The sequence below is a fragment of the Perognathus longimembris genome, chromosome 3 (assembly GCF_023159225.1).
Source record: "Perognathus longimembris pacificus isolate PPM17 chromosome 3, ASM2315922v1, whole genome shotgun sequence".
Lineage (NCBI taxonomy): Eukaryota > Metazoa > Chordata > Mammalia > Rodentia > Heteromyidae > Perognathus > Perognathus longimembris.
In genome coordinates, this window is record NC_063163.1 from 81,610,013 (window position 1) to 81,622,093 (window position 12,081).

A 12,081-nucleotide genomic window follows, 5' to 3' on the forward strand; every position below is an offset into this window, starting at 1 on the left:
CAATACTTTCACAGCAATACCTAGCTTAGTTTTTGGATAATTGGGTGTTATGGCCTGGCAAGGCTGACATGAAGAATTACCTATTTGATAGTACAACTTTTATCCTTCCCCCACAGGGACCACTTGAAAATACTTCTGATACTTCACTGTGTAGCGCCAGTCATAAGGACTTTCTTCTATGTTCCATCAATGCCGCCATCAAAATCAGAGAATTGGCCATGATGCATTAGTGTCCTCTTATTTCCATTCAAGTTTCCCCAGTTGTCCCAATAATGTCTTTAGAATACTAGAGTCCAATCCAGATCACATCTGACATTCACTTGTCCTGTATCTTTAGTCTCCTCTGTCTACATAAATTTCCTCCCAGGGCTGGGAATATGGCCTAGTGGCAAGAGAGCTTGCCTCATATACATGAAGCCCTGGGTTCAATTCCCCAGTACCACATATATGGAAAACAGCCAGAAGTAGTGCTGTGGCTCAAGTGGCAGAGTGCTAGGAAGCCAGGGACAGTGCTCAGACCCTGAGTCCAAGGCCCAGGACTGGCAAAAAAAACAAAATAAATAAAAAATAAATTTCCTCCAGACTCTCATGACCTAGGCAGTTCTGGCAACATGCCTGTTAACTTTGTAGAATTTGGATTTATTTGATGTTGCTTGTACAACAAGAGGCTATGCCCAGATTCACCCCAACAGGTGACTCTTAGTTCTAGTGTGTCTCATCCTGGATGGCGTTCACTTTTATATTTTTGCCATGCTTCCCCACTGGAGTTAGGCTCTTCTCCTTTGGACCCATGGAAGCACTTTGGGAGATAAACTTTCAAGTCATGGAAATGTCCCATTCCTCATAAGACTTCCAGTGTATTCATTCATTTATTTATATCTGTGTGGCCTTGCATTTTCACATTTCAGTCAATGAGCTACACTCTGTTGCTTGCTCTGTCTATGTATCTGTCTGTCTGTCTGTCTCTGTCTCTATCCTATCTGTCTGTCTATCTATCTATCTATCTATCTATCTATCTATGCCAGTCCTGGAGCCTGGAACTCAGGGCCTGAGCACTGTCCTTGGCTTCTTTTTGCTCAAGGCTAGCACTCTACCTCTTGAGCCACAGTGCCACTTCTGGCTTTTTCTGTTTATGTGGTATTGAGGAATTAAATCCAGGGCTTCATGCATGCTAGGCAAGCACTCTACCACTAAGCCACATTCCCAGCCTCATGTAAATACTTATTTTTATACTCAGATTGTCTCTAAGGTACTCTTTGGCACACACACATCTCCATCATTCTTGAGAACTTGTTTTCTGGTGCTGCAGGATGTACATTGACTTTCTCTGTCCCAGTCCTGGCTTCAGTCATTTCTCCAGATGATACTAGGGTGTTACAGCTCTCAGATCTTTCTATGGCTAGTGCTCAGAAAGAATGTGTATGTGTGCAATATACTCACTTATATACTCTCCCATATGTATACAAATTTTCACACACACACACGTACATACTACCTCTATATTTCTAGATATGTCTATATAATTCAGTATGTATCTATATATTGAAAAGCCCAAGTCTACAGCTGGGCACATCGGTACTTTCTGCCTCAGCAGTAGGATTATAAGTTTGAGGCCAGTGTAGGCTACATAGAAAGACCCTGATTTAATAAAACAAAAGTTCAGGCTGGTGACTGTGGCTCACTGTAATACTAGCTACTCAGGAAGCCAATCTGGGGAAGGTTGTGACCCAAGGCCAGCCCTGAGTAAAAGTTCACAAGATCTCACCTCAGTTAATAGAAAGCTGGACATGGCGGCAGTATGAGAGTGGTGCATACCTTTCATTCTAGCTATAGGGGAGGGATAAGTAGGAAGATGTCATTCTAGGCCAACCTGGGCCAAAAGCAAGAACCCATTCAAAAAATGACGAAGGCTACAAGAGTAGGGGTCATGGCTCAAGCAGTAGAGCACTTACCTGGCAAAGTCAAGGTCCTGAGTTTAAACCCTAGTACTGCCACCCCTCCCCCCCGCCCCCAAATGACACCAACCCTCCAAACCAAACAACAACCAACAACAAATAATTATAAAAACAGAAAACCAGAAAAAAACAGAAAAAAAAGAAGCAAAAAAGAAAACCCTCAAATCACAGCAGTTTCTCCAATTTACAAGATTCATTTTAGTTTTTGCCTTTTCTGCATTTCTATGTGTTAGTTGTCTTTCTGTTACTGTAACAAATACTTGAGGTAATCAGCTTCTAAAGGGAAAAGGTTTATTTTGGTTCACAGTTGGGAGGTTTTATTTCAGGGTTGGTGAACTCCATTGCTTTTGGACCTGGTCAGATCATGGCAAAACTATTTCCCTCATGACTGGGTTGTGAAAAAGAGAAAGATATTGTGATGTTCCAGTATTCTTTTTAAGGACACAGCCCAAAGACCTACTAATCCCACTTTTTTTTTTTTTTTTTAGTTGGTTGTGGGGCTTGAACTCAGGGCTGAACATTTTCGCTCAATGCTAGCTGTCTACCATTTTGAGTCACAGCTCCACTTCTGGTTTTGTGGTGGTTAATTAGAGATAAGAGTCTCATGGACTTTCTTGCCTGGGCTGGCTTTGAACCGTGATTCTCAGATCTCAGCCTCCTGAGTAGTTAGGATGACAGGTATGAGCCACCAGTGCTGGCCTTAGTCTCTCCTTCTAATGATTCCATTATTTAGAAGTGGAGCCTATTACAGTGGGCTCAGGACCAAGACTTTACTCCATGGGCCATTAGAGGAGCACTTATTCAAACTATAGGGTAATCCTCAGCTGTGACATTATGCCCTTACTACTTTCATTTTTTTTTTTTTTTTTTTTGGCAGTACTGGGTTTGGACTTGGTCTAATTCTTCCTAGGCAGATGTTGTGCTTTACCATGTGAGCCATGCTTCCATCCTTTTTATTTTTATTTTTTTTTGCTTTAGATTTTCAGTTAGAGACTTACATTTTTGCCCAGGGCAAAATCCTTAGTTGTAACCTCTATCTCCCAGGGAGTTGGGATTACAGGTGTGTGCTACCATGCCTAGCAATGCTTATTTTCTGTATCTTCATGCATCCTGTTGACTATTTTTGCAGTTATTCTCTATCTTCTTTTTTTTTTTTTTTGGCCAGTCCTGGGCCTTGGACTCAGGGCCTAAGCACTGTCCCTGGCTTCTTCCTGCTCAAGGCTAGCACTTTGCCACTTGAGCCACAGCGCCGCTTCTGGCCGTTTTCTGTATATGTGGTGCTGGGGAATCGAACCTAGGGCCTCGGGTATACCAAGGCAGGCACTCTTGCCACTAGGCTATATCCCCAGCCCTCTATCTTCTTGGTGGACTTAGATACCCTGGTCTAGGCCTCCTTTATGTGTGATGCTTTCCTGTCCGCATACCTGGTTGCCACTCTTTTTACTCCCCTTGGTTAGGTACCCTGTTCTAGGTCCCATGGCTTTGTCTCTCCCACCTGGCCTGGGCTCTTACCTTGTTCTGCTCTATCTAAAGTCTTCAGGCATGAATTGTTCACAGAGCACCGGTGAACAGGAAAAGATACTTGGGTTGCAAGGAAGTGAGCTAACTTTAAAGAGAGATTTTAAGCAAATAATTGGACAGGTAATATATGGATCTGGCACAAACTGAACAAAATAGATGCATAACTGAGACAGTTTGTGGGCTGCTAAGCTAAGTGATGACTTAAACCCTAGAATCATCCATTTTGGCTTAAAGGCAGATAAAGGAAGTTTTCTTTTACTTTTCTTTCTTTCTACTATAATTTGTCTAAAGGGTTTCTTTTTCCCATAGGTCTCATTTTTTGAGGAAGAACGGAACATATTATCTCGCAGCACAAGCCCTTGGATTCCCCAATTACATTATGCCTTTCAGGACCGAAATCACCTCTACCTGGTGAGTCTTTCCCACCCCTCTCTGTGGAGTGAACTGCATACTCTGATCGCAGATAACTTGTTACAGAATAGGATGATGGGTCTTGCCACCACGACCCATGTCACCTTTCATCCATTCAGTCACTCCTGTGGCTTCTGAGTCTCCCTGTCCCCGTCCTTCTAAAGATTAGGAGCTAGCCATTTAGCAATGGCGTGCCGACTATTGAGCACAAGAGCTGTGGCTGACAGGGAAATTAGTGAAGAATGGTTTCTAACTACCTTTAATAGAATCTTGCTTTACTTAAAGTTCAAGTCAAAAATGCATAGTCGTTATAAGAAGAGGCAGCCTGTTCTCACCATGTAGAGACTAAAAAGAGTTTATCTTCTAGAAATAAGAATCATGGTTCCCAGTGTCTGGGAAGGGTTGGGAGTTGAGGGGAAGACAAAGGCTAGTTAATGGGTCCCAAAGTCCAGGTAGATGGTAGGATTGTCTTTGATATCCTCTAGCACAAGAGGGAGACCTGAACTAATCATAACTTACTGCATATTTTAAAGTAGCTAGAAGGATTTTTGAATGTTCCCGACACACAGATGATACATATGCTAATTACTCTGATTAATCATTGTGTGTTGCCTATGTGTGTTGAAATATCACTGTACAGCATGGACATCTAGACTTATCATGTGCCAGTTCAATGATGCCTGCACTGCTGACAGGTATGAAGTTTAAGAGAATATCCTATACCTGTTTTCTTCCCTTTTTTTGTGCCGTTCATGGGGCTTGAACTCAGGGCCTGAGTACTGTCCCTTGGCTTTTTTGCTCAAGGTTAGTGCTCTACCACTTAAGCCACAGCACCACTTCCAGCCTTTTCTGTTTATGTGGTACTGAGCAATTGAACCCAGGGCTTCATGCATGCTAGACAAGTACTCTGCCCACTAAGCCACATTTCCAGTCCAATACTTCTGACTTTTTGCTGGTTAATTGGAGATAAGAGTCTCATGGCCTTGCCTGTCCAGGCTGGCTTCGAACTCTGATCTTCAGATCTCAGCTTCCTGAGTAGCTAGGATTACAGGCATGAGCCACTGGCACCCGGCCCTATATCTTTTTTCTAACCACTTTCTCTAGGGAAACAGAGGGAGCGGAGCCTGGCCTGAGCTGTTTGTTCAGTGTGACTGTTCATTTAATTTTGCTTCTGAATCATGAATGAACTAGATTGTTAGGTGATGTCCCAGACCCTATGGAGGGGACTACATAATATAGAATGTGAACCTCAGTTCATGTTTCCAACATCTGAAAAATTTCCCACCCAGAAATATGTTTTGCAGCAAAGTAAGGGGGTGTGTAGGATCTGGATTGGCATTGTTCAGTACTGACATTCCTTGTGCCTGAACCTCTAAAGTTTAGAGAAACTGTAAATGGCCGTAAGCTCTTCCTGTTAGTTGAACACTCATCTTTAATGCTATTGCAGTGTGACAGAAGACACTTTTTTTTTTTTTTTTTTTTTGCCAGTCCTGGGGCTTGGGACTCAGGGTCTGAGCACTGTCCCTGGCCTCTTTTTGCTCCAGGCTAGCACTCTACCTCTTGAGCCACAGCACCACTTCCGGCTTTTTCTGTGTATGTGGTGCTGAGGAATCAAAGCCAGAGTTTCATACATATTAGGCAAGCACTCTACCACTAAGCCACATTCCCAGCCCCTAGAGGACACATTTTTTAAAATATTAACTTTTGTGTCAATACTGGGGTTTGAACTCAAGGCGTGGGCACTGTCCCTGGGCATTTTCACTAAAGCAGGCACAGCTGCATTTCTGCCTTTTTGGTGGTTAGTTGGAGATAAGAGTCTCACAGACTGTCCTGCCTGAGATGAACTGAGATCCTTAGATTTTGGCCTCCTGAGTAGCTAGAATTACAGGTCACCACCAGCACCTTGAGCACCAGATATAGAAGAAACATTTGAAATGCATGACTACTAAAATAGCATCTGGATCCTATAAATCTTTCCTGACTATCTCTCTTGTCCATTCCTACCTCTGTTGTGAGTCCTGGCCTCAGTTTCCTTTTGACTTCCTTTCTATGTGGCCTCTGGAATGTTCTCCTTTTCTTTCCATCTTTCCTTGTACCTTGAATGTGTTCTATATACTGCAGTCGAGTCAAAAGCCTTCAAGATTCCCTGCTGTTTTCTGGATAAAGTCCAGACCCTGTCATGTGCGTAAAGCCTTTTTCACCTGTGTTTCCAAGGACTTTTGTCAGGTTCCATTTCTTTCCTTCCTTCCTTCCTTCCTTCCTTCCTTCCTTCCTTCCTTCCTTCCTTCCTTCCTTCCTTCCTTCCTTCCTTCCTTCCTTCCTTCCTTCCTTCCTCCCTCCCTCCCTCCCTCCCTCCCTCCCTCCCTCCCTCCCTCCCTCCCTCCCTCCCTCCGTCCTGGGCTTTCTTTACTTCTTGGATTTTGCCTTTGATCTCTCTGTGTACTGTCTACTCCATCTCTGTCTACTTGGCTCACTGCTGTCTCTCTTTCTTGGTTGGGTTAGATGTCACTTCTGGAAACCTCCTAGGCCCTCTACCTCTGGAGTGAACACCCTCCTGCTGAATGCTGACAGCCATCTATAGCCCTCCCCCATGAGTGGCTGTCGGTCTCTTCCTCCATGAGGGGAGCAATTACGTTTCCCTTACTTCAGGTGGAGCATCACCAAGTAAACCCCTAAGAACTATTTATTGGATGGAATGCATGATTAACTTCATAGAAATCTGATTTACATACAAATTTACTTATTGTGTTGCAGAAATCACATTATGTGAGCAGCAGGGGAGGGTTGCTCTCTAAAGTATGTAATTCAAGTAAGACCCAGTAAGAGTTTCAAAACAAATTGGAGTATAGTGTTAAGGAAATTGCACTTGGTCCTTTTGAATTTTGATGGCTGGAAATTTCCCATTTGCAGTGAGGTACCAATGAATATGGCCTGTCATTTTCTATGTACCAGAAAATGGTAGCAAATTCCATTGTGGCATCTGGTTCTATATAACAAGGCTAGTCCATAATCCTGGCAGGCAGCCCACGAAAACAGCACTTTGTTGATCTGGTTCATGAAGAAATCTGTTCCTTTCTATATAACAGATGCCTGCATCAGTGTCCTTCCGTGTAGGAGCTGATCTTCATAAAGAAAATGCTTTATAATTCACCACTTGTAGCAGTATTGTATCTCAGTTCTCTGGGAAATGCTCTGTATTGGTGGTATCCATGCTGAGGGGCTCTTTAGGCTGTCCTGGCCCTCAGCTTGTCATTGACCCTAAGCACTTCCTATCTCTGTCTGTCTGTCTGTCTTTATATCTACCTATGTATCTGTTTCTGTATGTGTATGTATATGTATATATCTACCTACTATGTATCTTTTTCTATGTATGTATGTATGTATGTATGTATGTGTCTGTCTATATATTCTTTCTTCTTGCATTGTCTTTTCTCCATTCATCCTCCTCACACGATTGCATTTAGAGTGGTATAAGTTGTGCTACAGGCTTAGTTGCTGTAACAAAGAGATCCCAATGTATTGTCAAAGCTGGTAGAGCAACTTAGTTATATGTGATAATTCAGAAGCTCAAGTTCTTTCCATGTGGTGGCTCCTCGGTCTTTAGGATATTGTTTTTCATGTCATCATCGGTACAGGGCCATTTTGTGCTTTTGTTCTAACTGGTAGGTAAGAGAAAAAAAAGCAGAAATTTAGAGTGAGCAACTTCCTTCCTACACAGAATGGCCTGCAAGTTGGACCCATGATTTCCTCCTGTGCTGTGTTGGCTGGGACTTAGTCCCGTGACTGTATCTGTCTGTTAGGGAGACTTAGACATACATTCTCTAGCTGTGTGGTAAATTCCTCTTAATATGCGCTAGCTTTTTCATTGCCGTGACAAATACTGGAGAACAATTTATTCAAAATTTAAAGTTTTCTTTAAGTAGTTATACAAAGGGATTTCTTCTCAACATATCCATTTTAGTATAGTACATCTAGTACATCTTGATCACCCTTTCCTCCCATCCTTCTCACCCACAGAGAGAGAGGCATAGTTTAAAAGAGGAAGGATTGCTCTTGGCTCAGTTTCAGACCATCATGGCAGGGAGGGTGTGGCAAACAGAGCAGCTCACATAATGGGGAGCAGGGAACAGAAAGCAAGCAGGCCTGTATTTAAAGGCTTGCTCTTCCCTTCCATTCTCTTCCCCGCTGCTGCCCACCCCCTCCCCCCTCCCCCCCCAACTCCACTCCCTTTCTTTATTCTGTTACTGGGACTTGAACTCAGAAGCTTTCACACTCTAAGGCTTTTTTTGTTGTTGTGGTGGTGGTGGTGGGTGTTTTTCCACTCATGGCGCACTACCATTAGAGCCATACCTCTATCTACTTCCAGGTTTGGGCACTTCCAGCTTTTGGCTGGTTAATTGGAGATAAGAGTCTTGGGAATTTGTCTGTCCTGGGCTGGCTCCAAACCAAGATCCTCATAGCTCAGTATCCTGAGCAGCTGAGATCATAGGCAGATCAGCTCCTGGCTGCCTTGATTTTATCTGGGGATAGAGGGATGTTGCAAGTGTTCAGTGTGGTTTTCCCCCCCACTCAGTTGTTTCTGTACATACAGAAGTATGCTCTGTTTTGATATGCTGTTTAGAATTAGCTTGCTTGCTTTCTCTCTCTTTCTTTCTTTCTTTCTTTCTTTCTTTCTTTCTTTCTTTCTTTCTTTCTTTCTTTCTTTCTTTCTTTCTTTCTTTCTTTCTTTCTTTCTTTCTTTCTTTCTTTCTTTCTTTCTTTTTTGTGTGCTGGGTCCAAAAGCTTGAACTCAGGGCCTAGTCACTGTCCTTGAGCTTCTTTTGTACCAGGCTAGCACTCTACCACTTGAGCCACAGCTCTACTTCCGGCAGGTAGTTAACTGGAGATAAGAGTCTCACAGACTTTCCTGCCCAGGTTGGCTTTGAACTATGATCCTTAGATTTCAGCCTCCTGAGTAGCTAGGACTATAGTTGTAAACCACCAGCGCCTGGTTTAGATTTTGTTAGAAAACTTTATTTTTCTCTCTTGCTTTCAATCTGTACCTGTGTGGTTGTATGCATACTTTCCTTCCTAGATAGGAACAGGCAGGGCACAGGCTGTGTCTAGGCATTGACCCCAGGGCCTTTGTGCATACCAGCCAGTGTTATCACTGGGAGCCAAGAGACAGTTAGTGAATGCAACTCATTGTTTATGCTAGTGAAATGTAGCAGCTTATGATGGTTTTGACAACAAGACATGTGCTGTTTTGATCTCTTGGCTGAGATTATCTGAATTTTTCAGGCATGTCTGAAAATGCACCAGGCATGCGCTCACATGTTGTTGCTTTGGGAGCCAGGGTTTAGAAGCCAGCGGCCCATCAGAAAGGAGCTGTTATTTAGAATATCATTCTTGTTTGATTGCTGTTTCTTGTTTGGTCTCTCTCTCTCCAGAGTCATTGGCCTTTTCAGTTTCAATTTTCTCATTGGTGAATGAGATATTAATCCCTCTTCTTGACCCCAATTCAGTTGCTTAGTTTGTTATTGCCTTGGGTGTTCTTTGAGTTTTCTGTGCCTTGGAAGTAGTTATTTTGTGTTATTTCAAGTGACTACATTTAGAGTTTTACCACTTTAGGAGCCACAATTTGATCATATTGTCTCTCAGGTTGTCTGTCCCTACCCTCAGTCTTTCTGACCCAGTTGGTCTGGGGTGGAGGCCCCCTAGTTTGAATGTCCAAGTTCTGAGGTGATGCTGCTGGTTGCGGGGGCTGGGGGGAACCTCACTTTTTTTTTTTTTTGGCCAGTCCTGGGCCTTGGACTCAGGGCCTGAGCACCATCCCTGGCTTCTTCCCGCTCAAGGCTAGCACTCTGCCACCTGAGCCACAGCGCCCCTTCTGGCCATTTTCCATATATGTGGTGCTGGGGAATCAAACCGAGAGCTTCATGTGTAGGAGGCAAGCACTCTTGCCACTAGGCCATATTCCCAGCCCAGGGGACCTCACTTTGACACACATTACTTTATAGCTACAGTTCTAGTTTGTTTCTGGCTAATGCTTCCTCCTTTTGTCCCATCAGTAATCATGTGTGTGTCTGAAATCCCATTCCTTGTTTTTTGAGACCTAGGAACAATACCTCTTACTCTGTCAGCCTGTGGGTACTCCATCACCTCTGGTTTATTTCCTTTAAATTAACCCTCTCCTTTGTAAATAGTCTCTTCATTAAACTAATGTCCTCAGCTACCTAGTTTGAATGTACCGTCTGTTTCCTGCCAAGTTCCTGTGTGATTCAATATTCATTCAGGGTTTTCTGAATGGATGGATGAATCAAGCCGGAATTCCTATTTTCAGAGATAAAGTGCCTTCTCTCCATCTCTCAAGGTCATCTTGGCCCTTCACGAAGAATAATGTAGGGTCTCTGCCAGGAGCCACTCTGCTCAGAGGATCCCTTCTTCCTCTATACGAAAGGACAGGAGCACTGGGCAGAGCAGATACTGATGCCCTCATGGTGCTTCAGTCATGCTGAAAGGGCCAGCATCTTCAAGGTGACACTTCTAAGGGGTGGCTAGCACAGAATGCTGATGATGTTTCCCTGTACAAATTGAAAATAGCTTCTGGTGCTATAACAGCATACCCCAAGACAGGAAAATTTACAAAGCATAGAGATAGATTAGCCTCACCATTTTGGGAAATCCATGAATGTGGCACCAGGACCTGCTCAGCCTCTGATGAGGGCCTTTTACCACATCAGGACATGGAAGAGGATGTCATGTGATGAGGCAGAGCAAGCATGTGAGCCTGGTTTCTGGTCCCCTTCCTATAAAGTCACTAATACCATCATGGGGGCCCTGCCCTCAAGACCTCATCTGACCCTGATAACCTCCCACTGGTTACCCGTGGCAAATACCGTACTTCTATGTGTCTAACACATGACACATTCAGACCACAGCAGTACTGAAGAACTGTTAAATACTTCCATTCCCATATGCTCACCACCATGCACACATTTGCCCTTCATTTAAAATTCAGCACAATGGATGGAAATTGCCATTACAGTACCTGGGGGATAGATGGAAACCCCAGCAGAGAAGTGTCCGCTCTTTCCAAACTGAACACATGTAAGATTCGCCCTTTAATTAGCATCTGCAGCTGCTACCATCAGAAGGGTCTGTCTCGGTTGGCCCCAAAGTCTTTACATTAAAAGAGCAAGTCCATTATAGCTCCAAGCCAGGCTTGCCTGTCAGCTGATGCGCTTTATCAGAGGACAGCAGGGTGGCTATGTAGTTTGGGAGTGTTTCACTGGAGGGCTCTTTTCCCCCCTGCTTCTGCCTCCCTTGCTTTTGATTATTGTGTCTTGGTGATCCCCATTTATGTGACCTGCAGCTGTTCACTGCGCGCAGCAGATGCCTGCAGTCCTTGCAAGGATGGAAGATCACAGCTGTGGTGCTCACAGACCTGTTGTCTCGCAGTTCTTTGTTGTCAGTGATCTTGTCTCCATATTCATAAAGGCTCCAGGTAGTTATTGACCAAAAAAAAAAAAAAGCAAAAGTAATGGTTACATTCAAGACAAGGTCCATTCAAGGGCACTGCTGTGATAATGCGATTGGAGGCACATGGATTCCATGCCCACCTCACCAGTGGTTTCAATGCAGCACTAGGCTCTCTGCATCAGAACTGCCCAGCAGCTCCTTAAAACACACAGATTCGAAAGCTGGGTGTGGTAATGCAGGCCTGTAATCTCAGCACTTCCAATAAGCAGGAGGATTGGGAGATTGAGGACATCTTGGGCTATATAGGGAGACCTGATCTCAAAAAACGTGTAAACAGGGCTGGGGATATGGCCTAGTGGCAAGAGTGCTTGCCTTCTATACATGAGGCCCTGGGTTCGATTCCCCAGCACCACATATACAGAAAATGGCCAGAAGTGGCGCTGTGGCTCAAGTGGCAGAGTGCTAGCCTTGAGCAAGAAGAAGACAGGGACAGTGCTCAGGCCCTGAGTCCAAGCCCCAGGACTGGCAAAAAAAATAAAACCAAACCATATAAACACATTTCTGGACTCTAACCATGGGACCTTGCTATACAGTCTGGGGGTCACCTAGTTTCCAGAATCTCTCTCTTCTCTAATCCTTCTCTATATTTTTTTACCAGTCCTGTGGCTTGAACTCAGGGCTAGGGCACTGTCCCTGAGCTTCTTTTGTTCAAGGCTAGCATTCTACTTGAACC

The 12,081-nt window shown here is 44.0% G+C and overlaps 1 protein-coding gene across 8 annotated transcripts in view; it reads left to right on the plus strand.

Moving 5' to 3' along the window:
• The window catches only part of Cit (citron rho-interacting serine/threonine kinase), a 176,565-nt gene that overhangs the window by 19,256 nt on the left and 145,228 nt on the right, over positions 1-12,081 (plus strand). For all 8 annotated transcript variants that reach the window (XM_048342854.1, XM_048342855.1, XM_048342857.1 and 5 more), the window contains exon 5: positions 3,786-3,887. In XM_048342854.1, the coding sequence (XP_048198811.1) occupies positions 3,786-3,887 (102 nt within the window). The remainder of the gene's footprint in view (positions 1-3,785; positions 3,888-12,081) is intronic.